Here is a 17848-nt window from a genome sequence, read left to right on the forward strand (position 1 = left end):
GAGCCGTTTCTGGGATGCTTCTGAAAAATGCTTCAGTGCATTTGATGGACTCACAAGCACTGTACATGGGCACAATTACATCATTGCTGTAATACAACGCAGCTCCACCCCGCTGCCCGAGTAAGGAGTAACATCTCACATTAATATTTATGTAAAAACCCCAACTCTACTGGTAAAGGAGATCTGGCAGGTTAACCAACAAAATCATTAAGTTTCTGTGAATAATATTAATATTTAACTTAATAACATTCAGTTTGATTATGCATTCAAAACAATGAAGTCTGCAAAGTGCAAACACCCACTTGTGTACTCGAAGTTGCCGCATAGAGTCTCCTTCAGTGATCACCCGTGTGTAGGAGAAGGGAAACCAGCCACGCCTGCAGAAGGAGGACATCAAATATAAACAACACAAAAATCAAATGCACAGCATTGGCTGACCTGTTCACCTACAGTCTGCAGTTGCCGCTGCAACCCACTTTGCAACCCTTCTTCGCCCCAGCTCCTCCACTTCATGCTGATCATGCCATTTCTGACTTATTTAACATTATGTCTGTTTGTCGCAGATTCCTCTATTCTGTCACTCCTCTCTCCAAGTGGGCCGAATATAAATCACTGCAGGTGGAAATAACGACTCAGCTTTGACTACAGTGATCCTGACAGAACTGCATTTGTCGCTTTTTTTGCTGCATTTCATTTTGCACTCACATCCTTGTCTTCTCATTCTCTCCATAGTGCCAGCCATCACGGGCCTCGGGTACCAGCAGGGTAATCACGTCGCCCTCAGCGAAGCTAAGCAGCGTGCTGTTGTCACCGGCAGCATGGGAGAAGACGGCCTGGACACGAGTTCTTCCGTTTTTCTCCAGACCTGCTGCCATGGAGCTGGACCGGGGCAGCGTGCGGGTCTCTGCTGTGGAGATGAGGAGGAGGAGGAAGAGAGTTGTTATCACACTGCCATAAACTTCAGTTTTTGCTACAAAGCCCTTAACGATGCTTGAAACATACAGAATGTCTACAGGGATTTTATTCAATGTAGATTTTTATATTATTCACATTTTTGTGAAATATTCTCCCCTGAATCTATTTTTACTCAGAAATGTACCGTCTTACTTTGGTTTTATTATCACATCTCCTTCTATTCCCACTTGCTTTGGCCTCTTTCTTATTAAAACGGCACCGAGCATGTGTGTGGCAGCCGGGTCATCTCATTAGCTTTTTCTATATCTGAGATGCAGTAATTCTTTTCTGGAAATATACCTTCCAGTACATTCACTGTGATTAAAAGCACGCTGAATGCCAAGTTAAATTTGCTTTTCGAGATATTTTCATTTTGCCACTAAACAGCAGAACAACTCCACAACAAGCTGGCAAACTCACCGCCCTGAAATAACACTGGCTCACAATATTCTGCCAAGCAAACGATGGTCTTTTCATATATCCAGCTGCCGGAAACAAAGAGAACCATTTATTTGGAGTGCCGTTTTCTATCCTCTTGAATATTACTGCTGTAATTATGTTGTTTTTTCCTCAGACTTTGCTCTTTTGTGTTTTCACCTATATCTGACTGCTTTATATGTGACTGCTAGAGGTTCCTTTCTTCTTGAAGCTAAGTCTCGTCGTCACTTTGCTGTTTATTGCTGTGCAGAGAGACACTGTGGAGCTTTCTTTGTGAAACGAGCTGCTAGTGTCATGGTCCTGGGCCGTGTTGGCCCAGTATTCTTAGTTCTCTTGTATTTTTGTATTCAGTTCCCTGTTTAGGTTCTGTTTCCTGAGTTGCCCTGTTATGTGGTTCCCTGTGTGCTTTCCCTTTGTGACTCTCACCCCCTGTGTGCCCCTCTATGTATTCATGAGCCCTTGTCCCCTTTCGTGTTTTATTCCATGTTTTCCCCAGCCTGTTATGTCTGTGTTCTCCCCGTGCTCTCTCCTCCTGTCTGAACCTCTGTACTTCCTGTTTTACTTTGACAGTCTCTCGTCAGTATGCGTCATGTTGTGTTCACTCCTGCCCTGTCTCGTTATGATTATCTGTGTCAGCTGTGTTCCCCGTGTGCTCCCACTTCCCTCGTTAACCCTCTGTGTATTTATGTCTGCGTCTCCCTCAGTTCTGTGTCGTAGTCTCCCTCATAGCTGCGTGGATTTCCCTGTGTCTCTCTGCAAGTATTAGTTATTGTTCCCGGTTTAAGTTTTGTATTTCTTGTGATCTGCCTTCCAGCATTAAAGCTGTGATTTTGAGTTTATCCCCTGAGTCCGTGAGTTTGCATTTTGGGTCCTCATCCTGCCTGCCACACAGCTATCATGACAGATAGAGCTGGGGCTGAAATAAGGCTGATAAGACTGAACCAAACTGCAAATGTTCTCTAAAACTAAAACAGCCATGCAGGACTGGAGAAAGTGTCTGCCACTTTTATATTACATATAGTCTTTTGAGCCTTTCTTAATTTTAAAATACATTTAGGATTATGAAGTCAGTTAACGAGTCCTTTCATCAGCATCCTTGCTCAGCAGAAAAGTGCAGCGTTAGTGTGATTATTGCCAGGACATGTTAGATTAAACACCACGACAGAATAAATGTAGCCCACAGTGTGTGTCCTTACTCAGTGTGGTCTTGCTCTTGGCTGGGGCGGCCTTGCGCACAGGTAGGGTGTTGGAGTACACCTCGCCTCCGTGCCGCTGAGTCTGCGGTGAGGCTTTGCCCTGGGCGATTTTGCCCTCCATCCACTGCTGGTAGTCTTCTCCTCCATGAACGCCGGCCGTACCATTCATCACAGGCATCCCTCCTTCCACACCTCCCATCAGCCTCTGCATGCAGGCAATTAAAATGCAAACATTTTTTCTCGTTACGTCACAAAAGGCTGTTACGCAACATCTTGAAGCTCATTAGTGATAATGAAGGAGGAGAGCAGATCTGGGTCATGAAATTGTGATTAGTGAAAACACTATTTGAGTTCACGCTGATTTGAAGATAAGCTTAAGGAGTAGCTGGGAGACGGCAAAAAGAATTTCAAAGTATATTTAGTCTGCCGTTATAAAACTCTACTAATCTGCACCACCGTAATTAAAATGATGAAGTCTTTGAATCTTGAAAGTCTGTGTTCATTTTTGAGCCTGCAGGAGGAGAAGGAAGGGGGCAGGGTGCCAAAGAGCCTGAGGATATAAGGACCAAATGATTTCATTTCCCTTGACCCAGATTTTGTGAGGATGTGTTGAGGGATTCCCCGATGCAGTTGACCGCTCATTCTCAAACCTCAAGAGTTAGAAAGTGTCCATAACCGAAAACTCTTTAAAAAAAGACTGACATAGCTTCTGGGTGCATTTTTTCTAACTGCCTGCAGGGGGCGACTCTTTGAACTGTGCTGTTTTCCAATGGCTAGAAACAGTGAAAACAGCAGAAGACTTCATGGAAATTCACTAACCAGTGAGTGACATCATGGTGGCTACACCCATCTTTTACATACAGTCTATTGTACATTGTAGTCTAAGCTTGAATCTCTATCACAACAAGCCCACAGCGTGCTCACTGGAACACAATAGTAACAGATGTTTATTTCTAACACGTAAGTGAGCGTGAAGAAACAAAGCACACGGGTGTACCAGTGTTTGGCAAACTAAATCAGGCCAGAAGAAGAACTCACCTGCTGTCCCATGCCACCGCTGGCCCTGAGGGCTGCCAGCTCTGGAGGCACTGGCAGGGGTTTAGCACCAGGAATAGGCTCAGAGATGGGAAGGCCGGGGTGATGAGCACCAGGAGGCATGGTGCCCGTTGCACCACTCATCTGCTGGGCCAGAAACATGGCACGGTCTGGCAGTTTGTTGGGCTCAGCACAAGCCTGCTGCCACAGTGGGATCTTCTGAGTTAAAAGGTCCTTCCCCTGAAAGAAAGAGATGAGAAATACTTGGTAGTCAAAATAATGTGTAAGTTTTAAATCATTTGAATCTGTAGCTGAAAGGAAATGAGAGGGTACTAGCAGAGCGCAGCGGATCCGCCAAAGTCACTACTCACTTTACAACTTCTTCTGCACATGCGCCGTATGCCACTTAAGCAGTTATGTAATATTCCAGAAAGAAATAAAATATTTCTTATTTGTAAGAAAAAACCTGGCTGACAAAAAGAGGAAAAAAGCTCACAGATGTGCTGTGAATATCACTTTTTTGTGGCGCAATAAACAGGTAAAGCTGGAGCTCCACAGCGTGAGTTGTTAATTTTTCTGTTTTTTTGGGAGCAGCGCTTGCCCCTGTTTGCTGTGGGTGTACATATATTTCTCTAGTTTGTTTACCTTCTGAAATAAAGCCGCTTCTGTAAGTGTTTTTCCCCTGTAGGCATCAATATAACAACACTTTTTTTTTTTTACATAATCCGAGCAGACAAAAAGGTGATGCAAGGAAAAGGGAAAAGGAAAAAGGAGAAAGAACATGCAGTCAGCGCAGGCCACGAGGGATGAGAAGCCATACATTATACAGTAGTTCAGTTACATAAAGATACTTCTCATTTGCATTTGTCATCAGTGAATAAATGATGAAGTTCTGAGTTTTCATGAATAAAGAAAGACGGCGAGCAGAATCTGCTCTGCAAACAGCTTTTAACCATGCCAGGCTGGTGTGGAGGATAAACACAGCGTGGTTCCAAGGTTGTCTGGCCCCGCTGAGTGCATGTGGGCCACAGTGTCAGGTGTCTGCGTGTGGGTTGGATGATCAAACAAACTCACACATACACAAAGGGAAAAAAAGTGCAGCAAGAACTAATTCGCACTGATAAAGTGACATCATGTAAGTGGCGATTCAAACTTGTTCTCTACGGAGAGTTTGGTCGTCGGGCTCAGAGACGGCCGTGTCAGCTCACGCCACCTGTGGCTATAAGGCTGTGAGTACACAACATACGTAGATTATCCACAGTTAATGCAGCTTTTGTTGTTTCAGGGGACTTAAATTATCACTGAACAAAGCAGGTCAGAAGGAAACACTGTTAGCGCTTCCTTTTTGTACCTGCATCAGTGAAATTGCGATGAATGAAGTATGACCCACGCAAAACTTTGTGTTTTCATAAAAATCTCTCTCGGTTCATGTGGATGTTGGCGAAAAAGATGAGTCATAACAATCTAAGCTTTTCACATAGTTAAGGTGGAGCGTAGGTGGGCAGAGCTTTAGCAGTGATGACAGAAATCGACAAGGAGAAGGCGGCTCTGTTTTCTTTCATTCTTTCTTTTCGGCTGATTGACAACAGCACGAGAGAGCCGCTCGCCTACAGTAACTAATAAAACACGAGATTTCCCAAAGTAACAGAGAGCTTCAGCAGTCATCTCACAGTACATGTACTCCTGAGGGTAACTAAGAAGTACCGGACCTGCAGGGTTTCAACAGTTCAGTGGAGCAAAGCAGCAATAACTTAGGATTACATTTCATTTCTAATACTCTTACAACCAAAGAAACGGCGACATAGTGATACCTCAGCTGCTTCCCTGAGTCTGAAGCAACTACCTGGTCCTGAGCTTCACAACCACCCAAAAATACATTTACATAAATCTAAATGTATTTATGCATAAATAGGGTGACTACAAATGATTATTATCATCACCACATGAGTTTAATTCAACTATCAGAGTCTTTCAGAGCCTCACATCCACTGATAAAGCTGAAAGTGGGAACCGTTTTTTCAAAAATAAGTATTAATGTGAACTCCTCTAAGACTTTTTTTTAAGGCTGTTTTATCATCACAGCAGCAGTTTGTGTTCTGTGCTTCCTCCCTCTGTCTATCAATCACCCATTCAGACACTTCACACCCACACACAGTGAGTCTGAACCAAGTGTTCTTGCAGAAGTAGGTCACTCTCCCTCCCACCGACCTCCACACTCCCTCCCATCCTCCTCTTCTACATCCTCTCGCACTTCCCTTTGCTACTTTTTTTTTTAAAAATAATTGACATTTTACATTTGTACAAAACAGACAAAACAGGAAACGGACATTTTCACATTTTACCATTTGTGAGGGAGTGCGATACAGGAGTCGTGATTGGCTGATGCATCTGAGGCGTCTTTAGGGTTTTTCATGGAATTAATACATGAAAAATGCAGAAGGTCACCGCGATTGGTAAAGGAAGACGATAAAGCGGCACACGTCTCCTATCACAGCTTGTACGGTATGTGCGGTAAAAGTGGCAGAAAACATGATCATTCATTTGGAGTGAAATATTGGATTTTAGTGCTTTAGTGCTTGTACTGCGTAAGGGTGCAGAATGGCTCCTCCCCACCAAACAAGTGGGAACATACATTCATACTTTCGCCGAGGCTCTGAAGCCAAACAATAAGGTTGAAGCTGGGTGGTCCTAAAGTTGTAACAACTTAAAGGTAAACATCTTTTTTAAGATGATGAAGATAAACTGAGGGGCTGCATAAAGACTCACTATGAGATAAGTAATGATTATTTTGATCTGCGCATCATCATTTGTTTCCAGGAATACAAATATAAAGCTGATAAAGCCCCAAAGCTCAATTTTATTTATTTTTATTTATATACAGTAGCGCCAAATCACATCAACAGTTGCCTCAAGGCGATTTACATTGGAAGTTAAAGACCCTACAATAACACAAACCTGTTACACAACTGGAAGTCCTAAAACAGCATTTTAGCCTGCTACCCTTATTGGGAAATGCCTCAGTTACCAGTGAGCTATGAATGTGGTCCTACCACGACCAACAGTCAGTGAGAAGACCAATCGTGTTGTTGTGATGTCACAGCCTTGTGACTGTAAAAACAAAGATAACTAAAAAAAACTAAAACTTTTAAAACCTATAAAAGTTCTTGTTTTTTCAGGTTTTGGAACAACATAAATGATGGTGTTGTAGGAGCAACAGCAATTCAAACATATCAAATATCTTCTCACCTTGTTGTGGTAGACGCTGCTGTTTTTGGCCACAGCACACTGACGGTCCACCAGGAAGCAGTACCTCCTCCTCTCCTCAGACAGAGCGTTCTTGTAGCCCTCAGCGATGTAGTTATCCAGCTCACTCTGCTTATTACTGATGGCCTCCACATACTAGGAGCAAAAAGAAAGCACATGAAACAAAAACATGGAGGACAATCTTAATCCAGACACTCGACTGATAATACAAGTTTCAAGGAAAAAGTAGGACGCCATAAACTGGACTGGAAATGCGCAACATCTACTCCGGTGATTAATAAACTGATACACTCTGGAGTAAGTTTTTAAGAACAAAATCTCTTTCCAGAAATGTATTTTTACAGAAGTTCAGAGATGCGGTGTCTTGATTATTCTCAAAACCCCCGAAAACTGTTATGTGAAGTGGGTGAATCAACCGTTTAACAATCAAAGCTTTAAATGACTTCAGATAATGGACAGAATTTCGATGGCTCAGGCATCATACATCACAATCATGACATATAAAAAGCAGACAAATTGGGCTTTCGTGTGCCGCCTTGAAAATTAAATCGAAAATGTCACAGCACATCAGACCTGAAAACCGTGAATTAGACAGAAAGAAGTCAGGCCCCTCAGGCTGTCTGATCACATATCTATTATGTGATCACAGTGACTGGTGCTCTAAATTTCCCGCAGATTAGTTGAAATCCGCTCTTTCCGAGCTATATCGAGCTTTTAAACTCATTCAACTTCCTTCACCGGCTCAGCCCACTGAGTCCATTTAGTGCTTGTACTGCGTAAGGGTGCAGAATGGCTCCTCTCCACCAAACAAGTGGAGCCACTCGTCCACATCCACAATCACCTTGAGGCACACAAAGGCAAAATTAGAATGAACGCAGGCTCGCTTACGTAAGTGAAAACATTCAGATTCCCACGGTGTCACATAATGTGAAACAACATTCTCTGAGTGCCAGACAGCAAGGAGCTCCTGGATGAGGCGTTAATGACCGCGGCTCGGTGGTTTGCAGGGAAACTTAGAAGCCTACGCACTGTCATGTGCAACTGGCTGTTTGAACTAGCACCAGTGCTGTGGATGGCAGACTGGAGCTTTTAAAAAAGAGAAAGCAGCACTTAAATGACCTAACACTGCGCTATAACCACCATCACACACTAAGCAGCACCAGATGTACTAATTAGTCCTTTAATGAAGCATAATCATGTGTTCTTTAGAAAATATTCCTGCCTCACCATCAACATCACACTTACCGACAACATGGGAAACTGAATGTATAAAAAGAAATCATCTGAAGTATTTTATGCAAAGCTGAAATTTACTGGACTGCTTGAATTCTTTGTTATCAGGTTGCCCTAAAAGCTCCCCGAAAAGCCTTCAGTTGATCTGGAACGCTGTAGCGAGAGTACCAGAGCGCATATTTCTCCCATATTAGCTTCTCTTTATTGGCTTTCTATTAAATTCAGAATTTAATTTAAAAGCCTTCTGCTCACATGCAAGGCCTTGAATGATCAGGCCTCAGTATATCTTAAAGACTTCATAGTGCTATATTATCCCAACAGAGCACTTTGCTCTCAGACTGCGGGCTGGTTTGGGGTTCTTCGAGTTTCTAACAGTAGAATGGGAGGCGGAGCCTTCAGCTCAGACCCGTCTCCTATGGAACCGGTTTGGGATCACCAAACAAACACCCTCTTCTCCAGATTAGCCTCAAAACGTTCCTTCTGGATAAATCTTATAATTAGGGCTGGATCAGGTCACCCTAAACCATCCCTTAGTTGTGCTGCTATAAGCTCGCGTAACCTTCTCACAGCAACCTGAGCCCCGTTTAGGTACTATTAATTCACGTCATTACCTGACCCTCGACCACTTTTGTCCATAGTTTGTGTTTTCACAGCTCTTTAAACTGGTTCACTCCAGTTAAACTGATTTTACACACTGTAGATGTATTTTATTGACATGATATTCATTTTTGTTTTATCTGTGCCAAAAATCCCTTTTGGGGTTGTGTCAGGAAGAGCGTCTGGTGTAAAACACACGTGGAGCTACTCTCTGTGGCAACAACCTCGTGACAAAGGGGAAAGCTGACTCTTTTCTGACTCTTTAAAAAAGCTTCTTCAGACTTTTTCTGTATATAATTGAATAGAAATAAGAATTTGCTGAATTATTAAAGAAAATCTAAATTTTAAAAGCAAAACTGAACAATATCGTCACAGTAAGCTTGTGTTCATGTAAAGCTTTAGCTCATCCTTTAAATAGTAAGTGCTCCAATTAAAATGTAGCCATAGCGCTCTGCCGGCTGAGAGATTTAATTAAAAATCATCTGTGGAAATAAATGTGCAGGCACCAAAATAACACTATCACGCAATCTAATGCACAGAGATCAACATTAAAACAGGAAGGCTTTCACTTCCACTCGTCCTTATTGAGAAAATTGGCCGTGAAGACATTATTGTGAAATAAGCAGTGGTGGATTTTCTATCTGCTGATGTTACATTTAGGAGTTAAGTGAGGGCTTTTGCAGAGAGTGGTTCATCATGCATTTAATTGTTTAGGCTTGTAGTTCTCTATGGAACCGACTAACTCTAGAAATATTTATTTTTCCTGCTTTTTAACCAATAACACTCTCATAGCCACGCAGTGTTTATTACAGTGTAATACTGTGCCGAACCTTAACTACATATGCTCGTTAGCTTTACGATAATCCTTCACTGGGGGTCATTTACACACTTTATCACTGCGAGTGCTTTAAAACTCTGTCGAGATTATGACTGTAATAAAAGTAGGAATAAATAAGAGTATGGTATGATTATTTGATCTATGTCATCTCCACTCCTTACTGAACCTGTGTCTTCATACAGACGGTCACTGGTCTTCAGGAAGAAGACACATTCACAGCGATCGGCTGTCTGTGCTGGTGTTGGTGTTTAATGAGTCTAATAGACCCCGACTGACAGGTAAGATGTGGCAACAGCTGCAGACAACCAGCAATTAATCTCATCCTTTCACTCTTCACTACAAAGTGATTACAGTTGGAAGCACAGAGCCCCATTTGTGCCGGAGACTAGGTTGAGTGCAGTCATGAAAAATATGCATATAATCTATTCCTGTGACATATTTGACAGTTGATATTACAAAGATTTTGGACATCTGAACTATTTAAATTCTGGTTGGGGGTTTAAATCCTACCACACGAAGAGACACAAGCTCGGTTTTCTTTTGCATTTTAATCAAAGTTCAGCCAACTTTTTGTTTGTTCTTCTACGTCTAAGTTTTATGTTAATTATCACCAATTTCCGGTTAAAATGAAAACAAAATATTAGTAAAAGAGCATCCGTTACTTTGGAGACAAAGTTAGAGCGGGATGGCTGAGATGGTCTGGGCATTTGCAGAGGAGGAAGGGTGGATATACTGGACAAAACGTGTTAAAGATGGAAAAGAGGAAGACCTCAGAGAAGACTCATGGATGTAATGAAGGGAGACATGTCGAGGGTTTGTGTGACAGGATGAAATGAAGAGAGATGATCCACTGTGGCTTAAAAGTTGACAAAAATAAAGCAACTCTTTTGTTAAAAACTGGATACTATGTAAGATACTGTCTACAAGTATCTATAGTTTAACCAAAGACAGAAAGCATGACTGCTCATGCTAAAATCATCCTTTTTTCCAAAAGTGAAACATATACCCATTAATTATGAGCCTTTTTCACCACCCAGTTTCTGTGATGGGGTGAATAATGTGCTCTGTGCACTCCTCATAGGCAGGTGGTAAAACTCAGTGCTACACAATAAAGACATTCATGTGGCTGAATCTGGTTATTTAGCAGAAAAGAGCAATCTCTTAGAACTAAACAAAGTTGTTTATGTAGGCGAACAAAGGCTGAACATGCACCAATCACCCACACTGGAATAATAAATGGTGACAAAAAAGTGGCAGCAGCAGAGGAAGATGAAGGCCATTCATGAGTCATAAAAACAGCGGAGGTGGAGCCGCTTGCAGGTATCGCATTCCGACCGTCGCGAGGTTAGAGCGGCCAGAAGGGTGCAGTCAATCACCGGGAAGTGACTGACGGAGCGGTTTCCCCCTCCGTCAGCTCTCTGCCTGATTTCCTGAGAATTTTACTCTTTAAGAGTTACAGGAAATAAATCTGTGGTTTACCGAGGAGGTCACTTGTTTATTTACTGAATTCCTCGTGATTATGTCATCTTCCTAGAATGCCATGTGAACTCAAAAGGAAACCGAAAAACGTAAAAGGAGACATTTAATTAGCAGAAGCTGCCAAACCGGTCTCCTCTATCTGAAGCCTAAAGCCTTCCTCCTCTAAGATCCTTTACTCACAGCATGTAGACATAAAGGGCTGCAAGCTTAGACTAAACTGTAGTCCCTGAATGTGTTTTGGGGCATAACTCATTTTCTTTATTCTATTTAGGATTTATTGCAGACGTACTGCGTTATAACGGGTCTGGTATTAAAACCTAGTTTAAAAAGCCATACTGTACTTACACATGGTTGATCTATCTAAAGAGACTGTATAAGGAAGGGGGGAAATATTTGGCAACAGCAGCTTTTTGGTTTATCATCATCATAATAATATTGCATAATGTAATAATAATTACATTTAAGTAGGCTGAAACAATGACAAGTAGAAAAATCAAGTGTAGCTACAGTAGAAGAATCAAAATAAAACTTTAACCTCCTCGAAAAGACCAAAAACTTGAATAAACGAGGAGTATGTCAATGTAATCTCTCAGATCATGAATTCTGTTATATCTTAAATAATCCTTATGCTGCCATTGCATATGCATGAGAAAGGAACGTATATGGAATATAGGATGCAAATGTTTATAAAAGCATCCCTGGATAATTGATATACTGCACATCCAAGTGCATTTCTTCACCACAGCTCCTTCTCCATTATTCATGCAGCTTCACTACATTAAGCCTGATCACCCTCAGGTATGGAGCCCTAATTAGATTCCTACTTGCTTTTCATGTTACTGCCAATCAGCCACTCTTCACCCAAAAGCTCCGCCTTTACACAAATATAAATCTGGCCAAACACTGCTTCTGGTTTCTGCTGACAGTGAGCCCGATCAGCATTTAAGGCCTGTGCACAGAGGGAGATGGTGTCCAAGTAATCACCGAGTTTTCACATTAAAGATGGTCTAAATCACTGGTGCAAAAACTCTGCTGAGTATGAAACATGTCTGTCTGTGGTGGAAACGGCCATTCAAAAAGCTTATCGGTACCGTTTGCAGCGTTTTCTTCAAAATGACACCGAGCTGCGCAGAGGGATGTTAAGCAGTGTACGGCTGTAGGTAAATTCATTCATTACATGGAGAGGTTAAAGACTACCTCCACATCCAGCTCTTACAGCTAAAGCTTTCTGTGTCTCACTGAGAGGAAAGTAAACGCAAACTGCCAAAAGGGCGAAAGTAATAACAGACTATTGTGTTAACTCCCTCCAGAGGAGCCTGCCAGCCATAAAAATAAAATGAAATTGATTTTGATGTCTCAGCGCTGATCCTAGTCATAAGAAACCCAAATAGTAAGGTCCCATCTTCATGAGTAGAAGGCCTACAGCATATGTGTTTCAAATAAAACCTGGTTATCAGATACATGTGGCAGACTTCTAACAACAACAACAACATAATAATAATAACAATAATAAAATCCCCAAAAGGGAGTTGATCCTATAGACGGTACATAAAAGATGGACCTAGCCACAAGCAATGTTTTTTTATTTTTTTTAAGTTAGAAATCATCCAAATATAATTCCCTCGAAGTCAGCAGGTGTAAATTTATAGCTGAAAACAGAAAGGGTGACATCGTGGTTGCTATGCCCATCGTTTATATACCGTTTATGCTGTAATTTTGGATATTAGCAGGATAGTTTTGAACTCGGATATCAGAAAGTAGCGTATGATATCTAACAAGCAGGGTTCAGAGTTATTAAACTATAATTACATTTACAGTATATAACCTATTTGTATTTCATGCTATATTTGGTGTCTGTTTTACAGCTGATCAGAAATCAGTATTGTAATGTGAGCAAAGGGTGCGATTCTATTCTTTGCATCTGAAATGATCACAACAAAAAAGCGTCGGCACATAAATGTAGAAACAACCGCATCTCTTTCCATTCGTAACATTTCCATTAAAGCGACTTATCAACTGAGCCTGGTTATGTAACGCAGAAATGTGTCTGATGGAGCCAGCTAAGTGTGTTTACACGTGAAGAACAAGAGCACACAAGCGGCAGAGGGAGATCATTAATCACAGCCAAGCTGGCTACGAGCTGACTTCCTCTTATCTTCAACAAGACGCCCATAAAAAAATAAACACACACAGAAACAAAGAAAAAGGTTTTAACTATGCACAGTTCTCACTTACCTCTCATCAGCCTCGCATTCCTCTCATGATGAGATTGTAGTTTTGATTGGTGTTACTGCTGATTAATGTGAATATCTGTGACATCGTTGCTCAATATGCAGAAATATGCATTAAACAAGTGTCTGCAGATATGTTCTGTCCCTTTATGAAACACACGAACGATCTGTGTCCTAAGCGTGGTCATCTCACAGTTTCTGTAAGCTGCACATAAAATGGACGAGCTGAAATCAGTGTGGGAAGATTCAGAGTTGGCCCCGAACAGAAGAGATCTCAGAAAGACGAGACTTTCTTCAGAAAAGTGTGGAAAAGCATGCTGGTGTATTTTTCTCAGTAGGACATCGATGATTTAGGAGACCGCAGTGAGTCGAACAAGCGTATAAAGGGAAATGGCTCTGCGCTGATGAGAGACCACCGACGAGACTTCATTCAAGTGCCAGTGCGACTCGATTACGGCTAATTATAATGCAAATTCATCAAATACTTTTATTACTAGTACTGTCTCTAAAAGTAGTAAAAGGCCATGTCAGTCTTGTTTTGTAAAAACTAGCATAAAAAGCACAGAGTATATTTATTTACAATAATCTAAAATAAAAACAACTCACTAACGCTCATATTTGACAGGATGACGATACAACTATTGCTAAATTACTGAAGATTATTCAGTTATGTTGTTTTATATTCAGTGTTTTCCTGAGTTTAGAGTTCATGAATATCAAAGGAGAAGAAAATGGTTTCTTTTTTATTCTATTCAGCTTTTTTAAAAAACATTTTATTTCTCTTCTTATCATCCTGGGATTCTGCAAATGTACTGACCTTGTAACTCTTGCAGCATTAATCATAATGTGAAGTACTGATGTTGATATTCTTTCCATTGAAACATGATAATGTTAAACTGGAGGATGAATAAAACTGTTCTAATGAGCATAACCTAAACCTAGAGTCCAAATAACAAACACATCAGACTGTGTGCTGTGCTTAAAGAGAAGTTTTGCTGCCCCTGAGAACTGCCCGCTTTAATATTAACATCAGTCTTGAGCTGGAGGAACGAGCGGCAGTTACTTTAATCTGTGTTTTCTCTTCCTCGCTGCTCTAGAAGGCACCAGTGAGCTGTGCCATCATTTAATTAAAAGTTAGACAGTGGAGGATGCTGTAGTGATGGCCTCATTTCATGGAAGGAAGTAAGCAAACTTTCAAGCTTGCTGCTGCCAGAAAACACCCAGATCCTTGCTGTATGCCATGCTACAAAAAGGCAGATCTGTGTTTCACCTTTGCCTGGTGTCACTTGTTCCTGCCAAGACCTGATTCCCACGAGAGCCCTTATGATGCACAACAAGAATCTGGCTTTTTAAACATGCTGTTGCCCTCTGACTGTGCTAAGGCTAGTCAGGAGGTCCACAGTACATGCTAGCATACTCAAAAGGTGAAGACGTGGCTGCTCTTGCTCGGAGCTTTCACACCCAATAATACATTAAGGCCCAGAGGGAATGACAGACCCTGTGCTGGTGTTCCTCATGCTGCAGCTGAACCCCCCCCACCCAGCCCCCCGTATCGATTTTTGGAACGACCGACTTGGCCGCCCCCTTCATGCTCCAGCAGCCATCCACTGCGGCAACACTAACAACTAAACAATAATTACCTCCCCTGCTGCTCCCACAGAGCAGCACAGGGCGACTTCTTCAGCCTTTATATGTGCTGCACAATTAGCTTTTTAGCCTCTGATCCCTGTTTTCTTTGCAGTATAACAATAAGTTAAAACCACATTGTGTATGACTTCATGATATATGATGACCTCTCTTTCTGTAAATTTTTGTAAGTTGGACCAGAACTGATCTCTAAATAGTATCAAGTCAGCTAACAATGACCGTAATACATTTCAGGGGAAGGGAACTTACAATACATACTTTGGACCAGTGCTCTGTTCAAACAGCAATAGCTGATGTGACAGAGAAATTACCTCTAAAGAGACGTGTGAACCTCTGTTTTTACCCAGTGCAGCTGCAGGTGAGTACTTGTTTTGTGCTTGACAGGCTGTCAGCAGATGAAGCCCCATATTCCCCTTTACACTGAGTTTAATTTGATATCGTAAGTGCTGACAACACATATAAGCTTCAGAGGTCCATCAATCATACATTCAGCATATTGCTAACACCCAAATATACAAACATAAACAAGTGTGTGTGACATTTGAGTAAGCAGACAGCCAGCTGTGGAGACAGCAAAATCTGCCTGAAACTGACTTTATGACGCTGCAGCTGTAACAAAAGCGATTTCCGGATTGAAGCCAATTAAGGCTAACCTATATAAGGCTGCATACGTGTGCAAACGTTAACTAAGAAGCATAAGAACATAAAAGGATATCATCTTCCTTCCCTTTGCATCCTCACTCTCTATCAGCCTGTCAGATCACAGCAGCTAACAGCAGCATCTCCTGTGCAGGTTGTATAAGAGGGCACGCCCACCATGTGTCACTGCAACACCTACAGATGAGAGCGCAGAGACTTGCACCGTCTAATCACGCCTCCGCTCAAGCAGTTACCGGGACACGAGAGAAATATGCCTCACTCAACCCATTCACCTGGCCTAGATACTGTCAACAAATATTATGCAACGCCGATAAGTGCAGCAACTAATGACACAGATAAATTATTAAAAGTTGTGGGAGTGCATTGAACAGTTACCAAATAGATGTAGTCAAGCTCCTTTTATCATAATGCTTGGTTTTTTCTTAAACTGGTGCAACACCGGCGATCATAGCCATGTTAGCTTTGGTTAACATGGCTCATATTATATTGGTGCTATATAAATAAAACTGAATTTAATTTACAGAAATTTAAATCTAGCAGGACATAAGCAATTTTTATGCATCAGCATCTATTTTGCTTCTGTTGCTTTGTCAGATCTTTTCTTTAGGTGCAACATCTCTACAGATTCTTTGATTTATTAGTATAATATATAAGAGTTTCATCACTTTTTTCCCATAGACTTTTTATTTGGGTTCTTAAGGTATTTTATACACATTTTAGAGGCAACATTTAAACAGCATGTACAGGATAATGCTCGTTACCCAAATCATCAGTCTGGTAGGTCTAAAACCCACATGGCTTTATTTTGTCTACTCTATTGGGGAGTAGACTAAATATTACTATGTCTGTTGGCATCTACTGTTTTATGATCTACACTAAAACTCCAGTCTCAATTAAAATTTGTGTGTTGTTGTCTGAGTGGTAACATTCGCTATCTCCACTTCCCCTCAGAGACCGGGTACACAAAGCACGAATGCACGGTCGGGGGCCACATCCCATTCAGCTCAGCACGTCCTATCCCATCAGCACCGGCAGCAGTCACGGATTACTAGGCGCACTGAGGCTCAAATCCCATCAGGAGGAGGGAAAGCATCTGTGAGCCAGGAGGAGCCGAGTGTGTGGTAGACTGAAAAGTCAGCACGAGTTCACTAAAAGTCTCTGTTGGCGTTTCGAATTTTGACACTGCTGAAATAAAGATGGAGTGAATTATGTGAAACAGACATTTTCAGCAGAAGCTGACTGGCAGGTTGTCTGCGCCACATGCTGGCCTGAAGCCAGCCGGATCACATTTTTTTGGCACTGGCATTTGTAGCCATGCTGCCATGCATTTTTTTAAAAGAGGTCCTGCAGATAGCCATACGGATACTGGTGATCCATAGACATCTGCTTTTTTCTTTATTGATCCACTGAAGAAGCTGCACACATTTACATTGACCGACACACACACTCACACACTGACCTGCATCTCCTTGTCCCCATATTTGGACGGGTGCTTGCTGCCCTGGCTCTTCCGGCGCAGTTTCTTTAGCTCTGCCTGGCACTTCTCCAAACTCTCCCCTTTGCTCTTGTGCTCCATCTGGTACTTCTTCAGTGCAGCCTGGGGGGGAAGGGGGGCAGCACAAAGTCAGCAGGGGCACAGCAGAGCTGCTCGCACGTGTCAGCATCAGCAGATGATGTTTCACACTGACAGAGGCAGACATTTATTTGACAAGTGGTCAGCTTCTGCATCACTGAGACAGGAGAACTGAGGTCTCTTATTTCTCCTCCTCACTCCCAATATTTTGTTTCCTGATCGGATGTTTTTCTTTTCTTTGTGTATCACATGTATGTATCACAACATCAACTGTAGCGTGTTCATGTCAATAGTATGCATTATATAATATGTTCCTAACAACTTAAAGGAACATGCAAATCAAATTAAAGCATTCTTTTGAAAACATATTTGAGTGACATTCATCCAAAAGCCCTCCAAGAGTGCTTAGAAACCCTTTGTTTAGCATTACATAACGCTCTGGGGGCTGATTCCAAACACAGATCACCCCAAATAAATTCCTCCACTTAATTTTGTTCTTTTTGTGCAAAACTCCTCAGTTTCCCAGAATTTCTCACTATTCACGGGACAGAATAGGATGTGATTTATGTAACTTGCTGCAGTGGTTTGGATGAAAGCCGGTGGAAAATTAAGGAGTGCATTTTGACTCCGAGCCAGTGATTTTATGAGAATGTGGTTCTTACTGTATTCCACATAAATTCACTCCCATGAGAGGTCCAACAGG

At 41.8% G+C, this 17848-nt stretch overlaps 1 protein-coding gene across 8 annotated transcripts in view; it reads right to left on the minus strand.

Moving 5' to 3' along the window:
- LOC146664117 (BAR/IMD domain-containing adapter protein 2-like) overlaps nucleotides 1–17848 on the minus strand; it is a 72899-nt gene that overhangs the window by 11155 nt on the left and 43896 nt on the right. For 7 of the 8 annotated variants that reach the window (XM_085417150.1, XM_085417148.1, XM_085417147.1 and 4 more), the window contains 6 exons: nucleotides 17032–17169; nucleotides 6870–7022; nucleotides 3627–3863; nucleotides 2589–2793; nucleotides 706–907; nucleotides 303–377 (listed from right to left, as the gene is read on the minus strand). In XM_085417150.1, the coding sequence (XP_085273276.1) occupies nucleotides 303–377; nucleotides 706–907; nucleotides 2589–2793; nucleotides 3627–3863; nucleotides 6870–7022; nucleotides 17032–17169 (1010 nt within the window). The remainder of the gene's footprint in view (nucleotides 1–302; nucleotides 378–705; nucleotides 908–2588; nucleotides 2794–3626; nucleotides 3864–6869; nucleotides 7023–17031; nucleotides 17170–17848) is intronic. The other variant, XM_085417149.1, reaches the window with a different exon arrangement.

Source organism: Rhamphochromis longiceps, linkage group LG8 (genome assembly GCF_057381845.1).
Source record: "Rhamphochromis longiceps isolate RC_006_pf linkage group LG8, R_longiceps_female_GT1.1, whole genome shotgun sequence".
Lineage (NCBI taxonomy): Eukaryota > Metazoa > Chordata > Actinopteri > Cichliformes > Cichlidae > Rhamphochromis > Rhamphochromis longiceps.